The sequence below is a fragment of the Mustela erminea genome, chromosome 8, assembly GCF_009829155.1.
Source record: "Mustela erminea isolate mMusErm1 chromosome 8, mMusErm1.Pri, whole genome shotgun sequence".
NCBI classification, from domain to species: Eukaryota; Metazoa; Chordata; class Mammalia; order Carnivora; family Mustelidae; genus Mustela; species Mustela erminea.
Genome location: NC_045621.1, coordinates 46,352,940 through 46,371,067, shown reverse-complemented (window position 1 = coordinate 46,371,067; position 18,128 = coordinate 46,352,940). Strand labels below are relative to the sequence as shown.

Below are 18,128 nucleotides of genomic sequence, written 5' to 3'. Positions count from 1 at the left end.
TCTGCTCTCTGTGTGGGTGTGGAAGCTTCCACCATGGAGCCAGATGCTTCAGGAAGCCTTAGCACAAGCTCAGCCTTCTTGAGACGACCCTGTAGCTAGAAGCCACCCAGGGAAGGACCTTTTATGTGTATGGATGTGGAGTCTCTGAAAGCTAACATTTCAGTGGCTCCCTGATGGTGAAGGGAGCGCTGATTCCGGACACGGCAGAAGACGAGTGTGCGGGGTGCCGGGCAGTTATGCCCCAGCCGGGGCTCGGCCACAGGGGTGCGAAGGCGGGTCAGTACCTGCATACTGAGCACCGTCAAGTTGGTAAGTGCATCCAGGTTCTGAAGTTTAGTGATCTTGTTTTTCCCCAAAAACAAACTCTCCAGACTGGTTAACGTGTCAATATTTTCAATTGCCTGTGAAAAAGATAGGGTCACAGTGAATATTGTGTGGCCAACCAGCTGGAGCAGGGTGGGCGAGGGGCCCGGGCAAGGAGACACAGCCATCTGGACTGTGGCGCTGGATGGGGGCAAGTTATCTGTCGACTCTGGAAATTCTCCACTGAAATCTCACTTAAAAGGTGGCTTGTTCAAGGTCTCATCTCCCAGGCTTACCCCAAGCCTCATGAGCCCGAGGTCAGGGGGCATCCACAGGTGAGCAGCCTCCCATCAACCGCTGAAGCTCGGAGCTCACACGATATCATTATTCCATGGAGGGTTCGTTAAAATGCATTCCGGGAACCTTGGTCTCCATAGAAGCAGCCCTGACCTCAGGATGCCACCCAAGATTCCTGGGAGAAGGCACCCCCATTCCATGGCTCTCTGTCCCCCATCTCAGGATCCACAACCCTCCCTCCCTACCAGAATCCTGTGCTCCTCTACTCAACCATCAATCTCAGTGCCTTGCAGAGAGCAGGTGGCCCAGGACGTGCTAACTGACTGTACCTACTTCCCTCCCGAGTTCACTGCCAGCTTTTGGGCACACGCTAATCCACCAGCAGGGCAGAAGGCAGGTGCATCCCACCCTGCACACCACAGCAGGACTGGAGAATGAGGATTCAGGGGCGGGGCTTCCTGAACTGCCTACGCTGATGTACGATGAGCCACCATTCTCCAGAAACGCTGCAGAGAGAGATACTTGATAAAATGCTGACATCTGGACCACTCTTCACTCTTTAGTTTTAAACAGGCTACTTTGCTACATGGGCCACATGACTGCTCACAACTGTCCCAGGAGGTCCTCCTGGGTTTGCACCCTGCCCAGCTCTCAAGGGCCAAGCTGGGTTGAGTACAGTGTGCTGTGAATGTCCAAGAGCTAGATGGAGGGCTGTTTGCAGCAGAGGTGGGGGAGACAACTGTCTTCACTGGGATGTCAGGTGGTCTTCTGGCTAGCAGAGATCCTCATCACTGTCCTGGTGACCCTTCCTCTTTGCTGGCTAACAGCTGCCACCACCTCCCCACTCCCCCGCCAATGCCAGTCCTTCTATGACTCCTGCGTTTCTACGAGGGGCTCTTCCCAGTAGCTATCGTCAGATGGGTAAAGGCCTGCTCCTACGGACACCAACCTCTTTACTGAAGCCTCTTCTGTCTCCTCTGCCCAGTGCTCCCAGAGGTCAGACAGAACGTGGCAGGATGTAAGGTTGCCATGGGGTGTGTCCAAGTTGTATGCAGCTGCCCAGGGAGAATGGGCCAACCAAGTTACTGAGTCGCAACATGCTTCCTACAGCCCGCGTGCAGGTCAGGTCACTATGAGCCACCACTCTGCCATGTCTGGGACACTGTCATCTCAGAGAGGCCACCAAAGAACACAACCTCAGCATATGAAAACCAAAGTGCTTCACTTGGGTGGAATGTAACTGGGATGCTTTGCTAAGGTTTAAGCTGTGATCTGGATGAAAAACAGATGAAATTTCTATGCAGAGAAAGGGCTAGACCACATTCTTATTAACACTGATCTGAAATTAACATTCTCTTCCTGGGAAATCAAACCCCACCATATGGAGCACGTAGCCAAGCACACACCCCAGCACCCACCACTGCCAGTCCCCAAGGCCAGGCCCCTGGCCACATGCCTGCACCTACCCGGATGCGGTTGGAGCCCAGCTCCAGCATCTGCAGCTGGTGTAAGGTGCTTATGTTCTCAATCTTACTGATTTTATTGTTAACCAGGAAGAGCTTCTTCAGTCGTGTTAGCTTGTCGACTCCTTCAATGTTTCTCAGCAGATTGAAAGAAATATCTAGAATCCTGAGAACAAGCAAAACATTTCAGTTTTAAAAGAGCTCAGGTGGCATGAGGCTCAGAATGCAAGTAAGCTGGAAGCAGCCCCCCCACCAGGTGGCCACATACCACCCCAGCTGCCTGCCAGGCTCTCGGCAGGACCCTGTGGCAGAGGTGGCTCCCAGGGCTGGGAGCTGGGGCCCAGGGGTGGTTCTAGGGAGACGGAGCAAGCCCCACAGTCGTCCCCCAGACTTATGACTCACTCCAACTGTGTCAGCGCCTCCAGATTCTCAATCTTCTTGATTTGGTTGTCATAAAGATCCAGCTCTCGCAGACTCTGCAACTCCTCCAGATTTTCAATGTATTTAATTAAATTTTGACGGAGGCAGAGAGTCTGAGGGATGAAAAAGGACAGTTGACACAGGCAACAGGGAGGCCATGAGATGCCAATTGTGTCACAGCACCAGCTTTCCAGGGCAGGGGATGCATTTTTCATGCTCCCATTGTCTTCTAGAAATGTGCCAACAATGGAGACGATAGACAGACACCCAAAGAGGGGCTGGAGGCAGGCCTTGCACTGAGCAGACCTCCTTGGTGAGGGAGGCACTGGTTAGGGTTGGGTGTGCATGCTGTTTCCTAGCAGAGCAAACTGGCACTGAGCTCAATTTTGAACAAACTGAACTGAATGAGGTAAGGACTATAGTCTGGGTGTGCCTAACTGCAGGCAGGCTCTGCACCAGCTCACTGTCTGGCCTAGGGGAGCGGCCGTCGACCTCCTGGATAGCACTGTAGACCCCGCCATATTTAGGATACAAAGTGCCGATGGCAGTTCAGGACATGGGCAGGCAGAACCAACCCCCAGTTAGACATGTGCCTGCACCCCTTGGGTGGGATGGGCTCCGGGGTGTCAGCATCCCCTCCAGAGGAAGGACAGAGTTGCCCTCACCTTCACTTTCTTCAGCACGTCGAACCCCTCAATCTTCCCAATGCGGTAGTGATTCAGATCAACGTCCTGAAATGAAGAAGAAATCGAGCTGCCAAGCAGCACCTAAAGACCTGCTTCCTGGACGTGGGTGCAGGGGAGGGTGAGGAGACACTGTCAAGCCTGTAGACAGGCCACAGTGACACAGAGGACGGCTGCAAGATGCTCGCTGGCAATCTGACATAAAAATGAGCAGCAAGTAAAGTCCGTTTTCCCCCCAGGCCTGAGTGCAAACATGGGCCCAGGCAGCTGCTGCCAGCTGTGGGCTTGGGGTGTGGGGGTGCCCAGGTGAGGCTTCCTATAGTCTCCCGCCTGCCCGGAGCTGTCAGCGTTCAGTGTGCTTCCGATGTTGGGGAGATTGAGGCCCTGCCATGGACAATGCAATCACCAGACCTACTCGTGTCATTCAGATGACAAGGGCGGTTCATCGGCCACCCAATCCTCTGGTTCCAGACCTGGAGTTTCAATCACTGGTATTAGAAACAACCAGGACACAAGGAATCTGACCCAACCGAGCGGGGCACAGACGCCCTTGCCTAAGAAATCACTTACTAATCTGGAACCTCCATAAAAGACACCCTGACAGTCAGAGTGGTCCATCATCATGGCCCTGAAGGTTGCGGCCAGCAGGGGGCATTACCTCTGCATCTCTGTCCAGGCTGATGGTTTCCATATCCACAGGCAGCTCTTGTCCTTCTGAAAAAATGAGAAGGAAAAACAAAGCCCATTCAGAACCCTAGCGTCCGTGGCCCTGGGACTTGGGCTGCCTGGCTCAGAGCAAAATCACGCCCAGCAGAAGCCACGTGGTGGCACACGGAGGCTCTGGATGGTGCGGTAGGGTTAATGCACTGCTCCAGTCACAGTCGCCTTTCAAGTATTCAGATGTTCCTGAACTCGGCTACCAGCAAAGGTCTCCAAACTTCTATGTGTGCCACTAAACTTGCCTGGGAAGGACATGTAGCCTGAAACTGTTTGCAGGAAGGAGGGGAGAGGCCGACAGAGCCTCAGGTGAGCCCAGTGGGTGGTAGGGGAGTGGCCCAGAGCTGCCCAGCTGGCAGCAGCCGGCCCTCTCCTTTCTCGTCCGTGGCAATAAATTAGACCACATGAACACTGCTCATGCTGGGCATGTCAGATGTTCTAGGATGTGCCTTTTATTGCTTTGGAAAGTGGCCTCGAATCTATAAACACTCATCTCTGCAAAGAGGACACCAAAACAAAGGACAGCTTGACAGAGGGACTGGAGAGCCCTGACCGATTTAAACATACTTCTCCGCCGGAGGCACGAGCAGCTCCTGGCAGAGACCCCCCTGCCCAGTGCTGGGGGAGAGCTGTGCAATGCGCTCAGGCCCTGGCCCAATGGCCTGCCATCAGCCGCTTCCTGGTCTTCGTTTCTCCTGAACTGATGGATGTGTGCATGTCTAAAAACAGCTCAGTGCTTGAAAACAGTAACAGCGATCCTTGGATTTCATCCATGTCTGACAATTTCTCCCCTCAGTCTGCTTGTCTTAGCATCTGAATGAGGTCATATATTGTGACTGGATGACACTTCTCTAATGTCCCTTCTGGCTCTCTGAGGAAACTGGGCCGCCTGGCTTGACACGCTCATGGTGGGAGCATGTGGCCCCCGCTCTCCTGGAAAGTGGCTGTCCCCACTGCTGTTTTTGCCTGGTTCCTACTGCTGCCTGCCCCCTTACCGCAAAGCAATATCTGCTTCTGCTGTGGAATGGGCCTGCAGCCCTCAGACCTCATGCTCCTGGCATCTCCCAAGGACCAGGGCTTCACTCTGTCTGCTGGCCAGCCTGGCCCTTGACTGGAGGCAGCCGAGAGGAGCACTTGACCAGCTTAACCACTCAGCACTGGCTGGCACTGGCTAATTCAGTCTTCTCACGATGCCTTCTCCATAACAACAAACAATGGCCAGTCAAAAAAATATGTCGTGGCTACAGTTTATTATTTACTGGAATTATTTGCTATAACTTTACAAGGTATCAACCAACATAGGAATGAAATAAAAAGGAGTTGGGCAAAACCAAGAGATATACTCAAATTACTCCTCGCCCCCAGATGGCACAAACCCAAAATCCGTGAACTGTGGAAGCTGTAAGGAGAGAGGCAGCACAATGAAGGCAGGTGTCCAAGCCATCCAGCGTCCACAACAGGACACTGTGAGAGGGCAAGGCACCACTGAAGACAACTGAGCATGGCCGGTGGGCAGAGACCAGGCCTGGGCTCCATAGGACAGGTGGTCACACAGCTTAAGGTGGCTGTGTCTGTAGCACGCCCAGCACTCAGGGCAGGCCCCTCCGAACAGCTTAACTTCTGCAATATTACCAGCCTAGAATGTTTCCCCAAATCTATCATGTATTCATCTTTTTCTTTTTTTAAAAAAACAAGTTAAGGAAAATAAGTGAAAGGTAACAGTTGACACCTTTGAATTTTATTTGAACTTAGGACTTAAGTAAATACAGGTGGGAGCACCGAGTCCCGATTTCTCTTAAGGACTTAGAAGACTACAAATTTCCAGAGGGTTTTTTTTTTTTTTTTTTTAAATATTTCATTTATTTATTTGAGAGTAAGCACATGCAAGAGCAGGGGGTAGTGGGAGAGAAAGAAGCAGGCTCCCTGATGAGCAGGGAGCCTGATGTGGGACTTGATCCCAGGACCCTGGGATCATAACCTGAGCCAAAGGCTGCAGCTTACCGACTGAGACACCCAAGTGCTCGCCCCCCACCCCCATTTTTAACATTTTCCAGAGTGCTTTTAATTAGCTAGTCATCTGGAACAAAGAATGCTGGGTTCGGATAAGCTGGGTTCAAATCTAGCTGCTCTACTCTGTCACCGTGAGCCCCAGGACAGGGCCCCACCAACTCTCCAGTCCTCCATGGGCGCTGGTTGTTCGGATGGGAGAGCAGGTGATGCTCCCACCCGCTTGGTCTTTCCGTGACTCAGTTAGACATAACGAAAGCTTCCATCCGTCACTCCCATGTACTTATTCCACCCACGCCGCTTCCAGAATATCTACTCTGGAGCTCCAAAGTAAATGTGGATGATACTTTTGTGGTAATCTCCCTTTGCCTTAAAATTAGGTTGCCATAGTTACCAATCATCTTCACTGGCACAGAGCACCATGTTATTTTAAAAATTAGGAATTTTTTTTAAGAATTTGTGGGTTTTATCACCATAAGGGTAGAGCATGACTATTACTACCTTACAAGTCCGTACATTGCATATAAATCTAGACAATGCAGAAGGTACAGCACCCTCTCAACCTGCTGTTCAGAGACCTTCAACTGCAGTTTGGTGTGTTTTCTCTTTAATGCATGTTAAAACTTAGATATTATTAACCACTTTAACAGTAAGACTTCGACATGCATACTGTTGGGAAACGTGCTGCTGTTTCCTACTAATGTATCCTGCATATCTTTCTGTCTGTTCATATGCCCTCTCTCATTCTTTTCAATGTAAATCAATTTTTCTAACCAAACCAACAAAGATCACGGTTGGGGAGGGTGAAAAACCACCACTATTGACTGAGAACTTACTTTTCTCATCTCTAAATTAATTTTGTTGCTGTTTTTAATCACTAAAACAGGAGGCTACTGAGATATTTTCTGCATGAAACAATTTTCCTAACATCTTAGCAATTTAGGAGTCAAACCTCAGGCCTTTCATATGGTGAAACATGACTTAGAAATGGCTTCTCTAGGGCGCCTGGGTGACTCAGTAGGTTAAGCAGCTGCCTTTGACTCAGGTCATAATCACTGGGTCCTGGGATTGAGTCCCGCATTGGGCTCCCTGCTCAGCGGAGAGCCTGCTTCCCTCTCCCTCTGCCTACTGCTCTGCTTACTTGTGCTCTCTACCTCTCTGTCAAATAAATAAATAAAATATTAAAAAAAAAGGAAAAGAAAAAAAATGATTTCTCTAAAATACTAAAGGTGCTATTCTGAAATTAATTTACATGACAAGGATAGGAAACAAAAGCATCATCAGCAAAAATATTTTTTTTCAAATCTTGTATTCTGAATATATGGTTAATAAAACAGTTTTCTGATTCTGTCTCAGATGACACGCCAGTACTAATAATGTTATTAGTAGTAGCATTTGCTTCAGTGGAACTAAAAAAAAAAAATTAAAAAAGCATCCTGCTTGCAAGTGGTATAAATGAGTCAGCCCACGAAGGGAGTGCCTCAGGGGGCGCAATGCTCCGAGCACATGGCCACCGGCCCCCCGCAGGCCTCTACTGCCACACCAGCAGATCAAGAACCAGCCAAATGAATGCCCCTCCTGAGCAGCAGTCCTCCCACTGCCCTCGCCTCCACACGACACAACGCGGTGTGGTGGGGTTGGGCAGATCACATGCAACACGGCCGCACCCTCCCCCCTTAGAGAGTTTAAGGCTCTTAACTCGGCCTGGTACCTTCTGGGTCCTCTTCCCCCTGCTCCTCTCCATCCTTTAGGCTGTGCTCACTGAGGTCCGCCACTATACCGCTGCTCTGCTTCTTCCCTTCCTCATCGCCAGACTCTTCAGATTCGACTCGCCTGTCAACTAAGCCCACACACATCAATAAGAACTCACAGCCACTTTATGTGACTCTCTGAAGAACATTTAACAGACGGACATCCAGCTATAAGTCAAAAAGACTTCATTGAGAAACATTTGTTGAAGTCAGCTCAACAAACACGAGTGTCTTTCCTGTCTTGGGCACCATCTGCGGCGTATAGTGGTGGGGACAACTTGTGTGGGGGAGGGCAGAGCAGGGAGGACACATGGGGACTAAGATGAGTAACAGACTATTCCTGCCCTCAAGGAAATTGTGAAGAATTCCCAGATGTTGTAAAAGCCCTGGATCATTTGTGACCAAGTGGACTAACGGGTGACACAGTGAAGCACCTTCTGTGTGGCTCACTTTTGGCCTGGATGTCCATGTAGCGGGGACCATCGTGACCCTTCCACCACATACCTTCATCCATGCTCCACTATCCATTTGGCCAAGAAAACCAGCCCAGTTCACAGGCCCACGTTCTGAAAGAAATCAAGACTAACTCAAATCAGACTGTGGGCAGAGGGAAGGCTGTAATGAAAAAGGAGAAGATGGCCAATAGTGCAAAATGCCCCACATAAAGATCACCGATGCCAAACATCTGCACACAGTGATACCAGCCAACAGCTTTGAAAGGTTGGGAAATAAATATTTTTTGAATTAATAAATAAGGCAAGACTAAATATGGCAGACTGGTAAAAATCCTTTGGTAAGACTGTCAAATAATTTTCCTTTTTCCAGCTTTTTTCATGATCTCCCTTGGAAGTCTCTCATGAAGCGCTGAAACAGTAATAAGTTACTGGGAGTTATCAACAATACTGAAAGTATTTTCTTTCCTGGTTACAGTTTGTCCACAAAGGGGTATACTCTTTGAGGAAAGGAACTTTTATTTCTTCTCTGTGTCCCCTCCTGGGCCTAGAAAAGTAGCACCCAGGGAATCAGGCTGCATAAAACCAAGTTCTTATGAAATCAACCTGCCAAACCTCTGAATCCACTCCGTCTTCCCAACCCTGGCAACTGCCTGGGCTCCTGCCTGGCATTCTAACTGGTCTCTCTGGGACTTTTCTGGCTCTGTCTCATCTATTCTGCATTGTCAGAGAATCTGATGTGATTGTAAAATCCAAATCTGATCTTTGACTCCAACAAAAGTTTTTTTTTTACTTTTTATTTTTTAAAAGATTTTATTTATTTATCTGACAAGAGAGCAAGAGAGCACGAGAGCGCGAGAGCGCAAGAGCGCAAGAGTGCAAGCGAGCACAAATAGGTAGAGCAGCGGCAGGCAGGTAGAGGGAAAGGGAGAGGGAGAGGCAGTCTCTCTATTAAGCAAGAAGCCCGGATCCCAGAACTCTAGGATCATGACCTGAGCTGAAGGTAGATGCTTAACTGACTAAGCCACCTAGGTGCCCCGACTCCAAAAGTTTTTGGACTGCCAGTGACTCCTGTTGAAATTTCGCCTTGTCCATATAAACACAGTGCTGGTAGGCTATTTGGTTTTCCAAGCCCCACTCTCATCTGTATAAGGGGCTAGGATAGGACCCACAGACCACAGGTGTTGTCAGGACTAAAGCACAAAAGCAGTCAGCATGTGCATGATATGGAGTAAACACTTGGTAATTAGCTATTACCAGGCACAGGGCACTCTGTGGTCAAGGCTAAGAGAGAGCAAATTCTAGCAGGTGTGGTATGGCTGTGACCAGGGTGGCAGGGACTTAGCTAATGAAGGGCAGCCAAAGTGAAATGTGGAACACTATCTTTAAGGCAGCAGAGGGTCTGGAGCATGAGACAGTAGATCCAACTATAAGGCAACTTTGGGATAGTGGGAACAATGGTCTGGCTCAAAGTACAGAATGGAAGAGGTGGGAATGGAAGAGGTATTGAAGATCTGGAGAGATTAAGGATATAGAGGCATCAGAACTTGTTGATTAATTTGGATGGGTGGGAGCAGGAGAGAGAGAATCACCCGGGTTTTGTATTTGTCGTTTACCAAGACATGGAAAAAGGTGAAGAGGAAGGAGTAGATTGGGAGGACCGTGTCGAGAAGAGGTGCTTTTTTGCTCAACAAGATCCAAGACCCTTCACCAAGGTACTCCACGACCTTCTCTTGCTACCCTCCTTCAATAGTACGGTCGCTCTTGGTCAAATCTCCTTTCAAACAGACCACCTTCTTTCACAGCCCTTTGCTTTAGTCTTTTTCTGGCCTGAAATGATATTTGATTTTTCCGCAACCTGGTGATGTGTAGTTATCCTTCAAGCTTCAGGTCAGAGTTGGATTTGGTTAGGCAGCCATCACTCCAAACATGTCAGCTCTTCTTTGCACTCCACCTCCCATCCTTCTTCCAGAGCACTTTACACATAAGACAGTGACTGAACTTCCTCCCTCCCGCAAACCAGCGGAGACCAAAGCATGTAAGCACTTGAAGACAAGACTGACTCTCCAACTGGTGGGTGTATGTATAACTATATGCACATATAATATGCAAATGACTGTTTTCAACAAAACTAAAGAGTTGAATTTAGTCTTTTCAGAACTATGACACCTTTGAAAGCAGGCTTCCGTTGTTTAACAGTTCAATCTCTCGGCTCCTTTCCATCCCTTCCCCACAACCCATTCTCTTACGAGAGGATTCTTCTCCACCTCCACCACGTTCACCTATAAGCCGACTCAGGCAGGTCCCACGGCGCCCCGCGCCTCAGTTTCCCTGATAGCTGCCCCGGGAGACATACCCGCGGCGGACCAGGCTCCTAGGTTCGGTGCGAGGCTCCCACCAGGAGGTGGGCGCCCGGGCACCGGGACCACCGCGTCGTCAGTACCCGCCCGCCCGCCCGCCTGCGCCGCTACTCCCAGCCAGCCTTGGGTTTGGCGCCTCTGGGCCGCTCGAGCCTTCCTGACCACTGCAGCCTCCGCCCGGGGTCCCCGGGTCCCAGGCCGCCCCTGACCCGCCGAGCCGGCTGCCAGCTGTCAGGGCGCGCTGCGGAGCTCAGGCCACGGTCAGAGGCGGGACGGCCCGTTTCTCTCAGGCAAGGCCGGTGTGGGCCGCTGCCCCCCCGCCCGCTGGGCCCTTGGGCCGCCGCCCCACGGAGCCGCTCACCCTCCATCATCTCCTGCGACTGTTGCTGGCCCGCGCCGCGTTCCGCCGCCATGTTGGCTGCTCTTCCCCTTTCCGGAATCTGTCGCCTCAGGCCCCTCAGCCAATCAGGGGTCCCGACTTGGTGCTGGCTCAGCCAATGGAATCCCACCCAGGGTTTGAACCCCGACGCGCCTGCGCAGCCTCAGCACTTCATGGGAATTGTAGTTCAACGGAGAGGCCATGTGGTCCTCAGCCACAGGAGTATTCCGCCTCACCTCCCCGGGACAGGTAATGTGAGAGCGCCCCGGAGGCTTCTGGAGGCGAGGAGCGGGTAAGAAGACAGGGGCGGTCGGGGCCGCATGCACAGAGCCGTGGCTGCAGGGAAGCGGAGAGAAGAATCTGGGAGATGCTGAGGGCTCGTGGGCTCGTGGAGGGTCTCTGCGCGGGGCTGCAAAGTGCGGGCCAGTCGGGTGCGTGCCGGCTCCTCCAGGTCTCAGCGGCTGCGTCTGTGCACTGGCCAACTTCGTCCCGACGTCGCCGCGCGGACTTGGCCCGTGAGAAGGGACCGTCTCCAGTTAACGTTCAGCGGTGGGCGCCCGCGCTCGTGCTGGGGCCGGGGCACCGGGGACCAGCCCCTCCCGCAGGTGCGGGAACAGCTTATCTTGGTCCAGGAGCCAGTCCAGTCGACCCAGTCCAGCGGGCCGTAGCCTCCGTCGATCCCTCGGCCCTGCGGGCTTGTCTGACCCGTGAGGGAGCCTCCTTTCGCCCCCCGCCTTCGAGGCCTCAGAGAGGGGACCCTGGTGTATTCCGAGACTGGAGGAAACGGAGTCACTTAAATCCCGCGGGCGGATGCGCCGTATGTTTTTTGGTCCCTCCGAGGCGCCGTAAGGCGGGGGGGGGGGGGCGGTGCGTCCCTAGCAACCGTGAGCGCGGGCTTCTCGGTTCGGGAGCACTGAGTCCCGCCCCCAGGTGCTAGTGGTTGGCTTGGAGGACCTGTCAATCGACACGAGTTGTTCTACGATTGGCCGGTGGGCGAGAGGGGAGGCGAGGCTCTCTTCGCGCGGTGAAACAAACTTGGCCGGGGGACTCCGGAAGGCCCCAGGTGAGGTACCTGCGCTGGGGAGAGCGGGTCCGGGCTCCAGGGGCTCCTGGCGCGGCCGGAGGACGAGCTCCTGCCGAGTTCTGCGTCCCCGCGCCCCCTCTGTGCGGCTCCGGCCGCTGGTGGCCCGCCACCGCCTTGAGACCGTTCGAGGCGCCCTGGCCCGGGGGGACCGGGCCGCACCTGCCCTCCCGGGCCGCGCCGGGGCCTACGCCCCCCGGCGCCCCGTCCGCCCCCGAGCTGGCCGCGTGCGCTTTGCGGACGTCCGGTTGCCTGCCGTCCTCTCACTGCTCGCTGTGGCGCCGGCGGGTCTCCGGGCGCGCTTTGCGGCCGGCGTCTCGCCGGCGGCCCCCTGCATACCCGGCCTTCTTCGTCCTGTCTTCGCGGCTCTCTTCCCGGACGACCGCGGTGCCTGAGCGCGGAGCCCAGGGTGCTGTCTGGACGCCTTGCAGCCCCTTCCTTTCCGCACCTCATCACCCAGTAACTGCCCGTCCTGTGCGGAATTCTGCCTTCTGTGTCCCCGCGCCGTCTTTCCGCCGCTGCTGTGATTCAAGACCGCCTGTTTCTCGCCTGCGTCGCTGTACCCGGTCCGCCACGCCCCTGCCCCTATCTTCGGTAGGATGCGGATCTGGTCGCGTCACTCCCAAGCACAGACCCTTTTAAAGTCGGTATTTGGGAAAATGTCCAAAGGGCAGGGCAGGCGTAGGAGAACCTGGGAGTTAGGCCTGATTTCTTCAGGCCCGTCCCCACGTACTCCTCCCCGAGGGTGCTGTGGCAGTCTTGGTCTTAGGGTGCCTCTGGCTGTCCGCCAGAAAGGCTTCTTCACTCCCCTTTCGGTGCTCTGCTCGGCTGGTGCCTCCTCCAGGAAGCCCTTGTTGACCTTTGGGGTCTGCGAAATGCCTCTTGCTCACATTCTCCAACCCAGCAGCCATCATCCTAGCTAGTCTTTAGGATGCCTTCAGGCGAGAAAGAGACACAGCCCCAGAAAGGCTCTGGGGGGAGGGGGGAGTAGTTATTGGCCCCCAAAGTCCAGAGCAAGGCAGATTTTAGGGTAGGTTTATCCTCAAAACGACATCCTCGCCGTCTCGTGCTTTGCTGCCCATTGTGTTGGCTTCATTCTGAGGCTGGTTCTGCTCCTGATATTCCAGCAGTGGTGGGAGTAGCTGGAGCTTTTTGCTCCCTAGCTCCGTGAGGAAAAGTTGGTTGCCTCCCAGAGTTCACCCCTAAGCTCAGAGTACTTTCCCAGAAGCTCCCTGCAAATCTCTCCTTGCTTCTGTTTGGTCTGAGGGCAGTCACTCATGCCTTCTGAAATAAAAACTAGCAATAGTAGTAGGATCACACGGAGATACCACCTGGGGCTCCTGGGTTCAACATCCTGTATCTTCTGCTCAGAGTAGGTACAAAAAACCCAAAACCCAGGAAAATTATTCTAAAAATTTAGGGCTGGACTGGCAGGAGTTTCTGGTTAGTCTTTGAATTAAGCCTGTGAAAAAGGAGTGATGTAATGTTGTGTGAAGCCAGGCTTGGTATTCTCAGAGGCCGGCCTGTGCCTGTGGAGCTGGAGGTGCTCGGTGGCTCTGCCGAGGTGCTGTGGGCCTTGGTGCCACATGGCATGGATGTGGTGTGCAACACTGACTAGCCCGGGGCCGGCCACAGAGGGCACAGAAGCCACAAAGGGATTTGGCTTTCTTGGAGCCACTTGATTTGTCGGCTTTGGACACCATTTATCTAACCCCCGCCCCGCCATGCAAGACCAAGCATTTTGGCCCCTACCCTCCCTTCCCTTTCTTACCTTCTCTCCCTCTTCTTGTTACCTTTACAAAGCCAACTTTTATAATACTTACTATGTATTCTAGAGTTTTATTAGTAAATTTACAATGTAGTCTAAAGAGAGGTTTTTGTTATTTTTTTACAAGTCAGAGTTTTCTCACATTCACAGTGTAGTCTGAAGCTATCATCAAGTCTCTGTGCTTTGTCAGTCGGTTGGAATAGAGATGGAACAGAAATGAAAATGTGATCATGTTGTTCTTTATTTTAGAAATAGTCCCCTTAGATACTTAGAGAAGGGAAGCAACAGGTTCTGTTAGTTTGTTATCTAATTTCTCTTTTATTTCTTACTCTTTTGGTTCCTAATCAGCTGTTGCTCTTACGATCCCACACTGGATATATGTATGTGTAGGAAACATCTCTTAACTTTTTAGCATATGCTGCTTGACCATTCAAAAGGATAAATGCGACATTAGTCATAAATCATAACAGTGAAGTGAACACATTTAAGCCCAACCCCCAAATTAGGAACTGAAAGACCTTAGGCCATTGTATGGCCCTCCATTCCATCTTGCTGCTGGACCCTCAGAGGAAATCTGCCGGAAGTTTGGGTTTTTCCACATTTGTGTGTACCCTTCAACAATATATGTAGATGGGGGGTGATGTAGAAAGGGAATTTTACTCTTTCACTTACTATATTGTGAGATTTATCCTCATTGCGTGTATAGAATTTGTCTACACTGTTATGAGTCATAGTATGAATATGCCAGAATCTTAAATCTGTTTTCTTGTTGATGAGTGTTCAGGTTTATTCTTTTTTTTTTTTTTTTTTAAGATTTTATTTATTTATTTGACAGAGAGAGATCACAAGTAGACAGAGAGGCAGGCAGAGAGAGAGAGGGAAGCAGGCTCCCTGCTGAGTAGAGAGCCCGATGCGGGCCTCGATTCCAGGACCTTGAGATCATGACCTGAGCCGAAGGCAGCGGCTTAACCCACTGAGTCACCCAGGTGCCCCTCAGGTTTATTCTTTTCTTCCTTTTTTCTTTTGCCATTGAGGGCAATGTTGCCCCGAACATTCTTGAGTGTGATTTGCTATTTACGTGCAAGGATCCTATAGAATATAAGTCTAAGAGTGGGTTAATGTGTGACTTAAACTGTTTTCTGAAGAGGTTACATTAGTTTGTTAGTGTTGCCATTAATCCTGATCTCTATCAATATTTGATATTAAAATTATTAGGTTTTGCTGGCTTAGTAGGTGTAAAATGGTCATAATTGTGCTAATAAAGCTAAGCCCCTTGTTACAGGTTTACTGTCCACTAAGGCTTCCTCTTTTGTGAAATTCTTGTTGTCATTTTTTCCATGGAGCTGTGTGTCTTTTACTGTATTATTATTTTTTAAATTTTAAATTATTGGCCTTTTGAACTCTCTTGAATATGAATTTCCTGGTTATATATGTGGCAAATATATTTTCCCAGTTTGGGGTTTCTATCATTTTGTTTGTGGTATTTTTGGTGAACGGACATTCTGAACTTTAATGATAAATTTATTAGTCTTACAGTTAGAGCTTTTTGTGTCTTGTTGAAGAAAACCTTTCTTGCCCAAAGTCTACTGAAGGTCTTTCTAATTATCTATGAAAGTTTTGACTTTCACAAGGTTAGTCTTTGATGTCTTGGACATGGCTTTTCGCATGTTGCATGTTGATCACTCTCCTGTTACTGTTTCTTGGAGGCACATGGAGTTGTACCTCACTGGAGGTACATGGCTTCCCCATGGGCCTGCGGCCAGTGCTGGGCACCACTCCCTGTCAAGTGTCCGGGGTTCTTTCCCACACTGGGCCGGGGGTGGCCACTGTCTGTTCCTTTGATCAGTTTGGTTATTCCTGCCCAGACAGACCCACACCATGGCTTCCTGTTGGGTTTTCACATCTGGGAGGCTGGTCTGTGGTTTTGCTCCTCACTCTTACCTCTCCACTCTCTTCCTCTTACCTCTTACTCTCCACTCTCTCTCCAGCTAGCTGTTCAGTTCTCCCTGTCTTTATTTCTTAACTTCTCTCTCCCAGCTCTATGTTCTTGTTTCCCTGCATTGCATTCTGGGTTATTTATTCTCATAAATCTACTGATCCTCTGACTTTCTTTTCAGCCCTGACTACCTGCTTCATCATTCATTAACATTACACATTAACTGTATTGAGATAATTTACAGACACTAAAAGGATGGTCAGTGCCTAGTTCAGGAAGCATTGAGATAGTCCCACAGCTGCAGGATCATGAGGAGAGCTTTCCCATTGCCCTCCAAAGCCCCTCTGCTCCCCAGCGCAGGCCCCCCCGCCCCGCTGCCCCTGCTGCCCCTGCCCCAGTCTGGCTGTGCTCTGCTTTTTGCCTGGCTAGGTCAGGTCTATCTCCCTGCTGAGCTTCAGGCCAGGGGGTGTTCTTCTGCACAGCTTCAGGGCTCTAAGGGTCATCCAAACCATTGCTGTCTCCCTGTGTCTTCTTTCCTATTGCTGAGTATAGGGGTCTTTTGTGTGGCTACGCTTTGATTTGCTTATCTGTTCTTCCTGGGAGGGACATTTGGATTGTTTCCAGTTTGGGGCTGTTCTGAATCTCTCTTCTGGGCAGATACTTCATGCAAGCCCTGTATCCTGGGATGACTGGCATCCTGCTTCCTGGGGCCCGTGTGTGCACATCGTGTCTTCCTGCCAATACTCTGCGAGTGTTCTAGCTGCTCCCACCCTGACGAACGCTCTGTGTTTCCACTCTTAGGCATTTTAGTCGCCCTAGTGCTGGCATATGACGGCTCGTGACAGTTGAACTTGGCATTTCCCACATTACTAATAATAGTGAACGTTTTTCTCATGTGCTTCTTTGTAATTTGTATGCCTTCTTTGGTGAAGTGTCTATTTAAACCCTTTATCCTCCACCCCCTTAAAAAAAAAAATCTCTGGTTGTTAGTCTTTTTTTTTTTTTTTTTTAAAGAATTTATTTATTTATTTGACAGACAGAGATCCCAAGTAGGCAGAGAGGCAGGCGCAGAGAGAGAGAGAGGAGGAAGCAGGCTCCCTGTCCAGCAGAGAGCCCGATGCGGGACTCAATCCCAGGACCTGAGATCATGACCTGAGAGGCCCAACCCACTGAGCCACCCAGGCGCCCTTTGGTTGTTAGTCTTATGACTGCTTAGGATTTTTCTATGTATGTGATCCTGTCGTGTATGAATTGGACAGCTTTATGCCGTTCTTTCCGGTATATGTGCCTTTTATTTCTTTCTCTTGCCTCTGTTTACTAGCTGTTCCCCCTAAGACAGTGCTGAAGAGAAGAGGCTAGTCGGGCTTCCTCACCCTGCTCCGGACCTTGGAAGGCCAGCATCACGGGCTGTGGGTTCTTCGTGTGTGCCCCTGGGCAGGTGGAGGATGTTTCTTCCTCCTCACTTGTGAGTGTTTGTTCCTGTGACGGGGTGTTGGATTTTGTCCAGTGGTTTTTTGATATCAGTTGATATGATTGTGTGATTTTTTTCCTCCTTTTTTTTTCTTTAGCCTTTTGATATGGTGAATTACATTAACTGATTTCCAAATGTTAAGCAATTTTTTATTGCTATGATAAAGCCCCTCTTGGTTATAGTGAATTAATTCTCTTTTTTACATATTGCCTTAGTGGGTTTGCTAACATCTTGTTGAGGATTTTTGCATCTCTGTTCACAAGAGTTATTGGTCTATGGTTTCCTTTCCTAGCAATGTTTTTGTCTGGTGTGGTATCAGTGTGATGCTAGCTTCAAACACTGGGTTGGATGTGCTCTGCCTGTTTTTAATTTCTGGAGGAGTTTGTGTAGTATTGAAGTTATTTCCTTCTTAAACATTTGATAGAATTTACCAGTGAAGCCATCTGGGCCTAGAGATCTTTGATGGAAAGTTTAAATAACAAATTCATTTTTTTAAAGACTGAAATGCAAAAATTTAATTTCTAAAAAGCTGGTTTGATTCTTTCAATATGTAGTTGTTTCTGAGAAAGTCTTGTTCTGCTCCCTTCCGTGACTCCCGTCTCGTATTTTAAACATAGACGCAGGCATTTGTAGTAAATGGATGTTCTCACGTGTCTGAGTCCGCTTGAGTTTTCTGTAGACCCTCACCAAAGGGGGCTTGTTTCCTTGTCTGTGTCACTGGAAGGGAGCTTATTTGTTGGTTTTGCTTTTGGAAACCCATATTTAGGATGCTTTGCTTCTGGGAAGATTGCTTTTGCCAGGGCCTGGGCTGCTGAGCTGGGACCACAATTCCCCTGCTCAGGGCGCGTGGCTTCTCTGAGGGGGGCTCCCTCCTTGTGAGGGGGACTGCAGCTCACGGGCGTCTTTATGATCTCACGGGTGAGTCTCACACTCAGGTAGCTCAGAGATACCACAGACTGATACCCTGATGAGCTCTAGCTGCTCTCAAGTAGTTATCCAGACCATTGTATTTTCTCTTTTTTTTCCCCAGGACTTTTGTC

At 50.4% G+C, this 18,128-nt stretch overlaps 2 protein-coding genes across 13 annotated transcripts in view; one reads left to right on the top strand and one right to left on the bottom strand.

Moving 5' to 3' along the window:
- The window catches only part of PPP1R7 (protein phosphatase 1 regulatory subunit 7), a 28,939-nt gene extending 17,976 nt beyond the window's left edge, over positions 1–10,963 (bottom strand). Inside the window, exons 1-8 of one of the 6 annotated variants that reach the window (XM_032355454.1) lie at positions 10,815–10,917; positions 8,146–8,207; positions 7,590–7,730; positions 3,825–3,880; positions 3,149–3,214; positions 2,466–2,596; positions 2,067–2,229; positions 285–401 (exon numbers count right to left, since the gene is read on the bottom strand). In XM_032355454.1, the coding sequence (XP_032211345.1) occupies positions 285–401; positions 2,067–2,229; positions 2,466–2,596; positions 3,149–3,214; positions 3,825–3,880; positions 7,590–7,730; positions 8,146–8,155 (684 nt within the window). In that variant the 5' untranslated portion in view covers positions 8,156–8,207; positions 10,815–10,917. Of the gene's footprint in view, positions 1–284; positions 402–2,066; positions 2,230–2,465; positions 2,597–3,148; positions 3,215–3,824; positions 3,881–7,589; positions 7,731–8,145; positions 8,208–10,814 lie in introns of all 6 variants that reach the window. The other 5 variants (XM_032355456.1, XM_032355457.1, XM_032355452.1 and 2 more) reach the window with 5 other exon arrangements.
- Positions 10,964–10,983: 20 nt separating this feature from the next.
- PASK (PAS domain containing serine/threonine kinase) overlaps positions 10,984–18,128 on the top strand; it is a 37,766-nt gene continuing 30,621 nt past the window's right edge. The window contains exon 1 of one of the 7 annotated variants that reach the window (XM_032355435.1): positions 10,984–11,081. In XM_032355435.1, the coding sequence (XP_032211326.1) occupies positions 11,034–11,081 (48 nt within the window). In that variant the 5' untranslated portion in view covers positions 10,984–11,033. Of the gene's footprint in view, positions 11,125–11,147; positions 11,654–11,755; positions 11,896–12,131; positions 12,508–18,128 lie in introns of those variants that run through there. The other 6 variants (XM_032355438.1, XM_032355441.1, XM_032355434.1 and 3 more) reach the window with 6 other exon arrangements.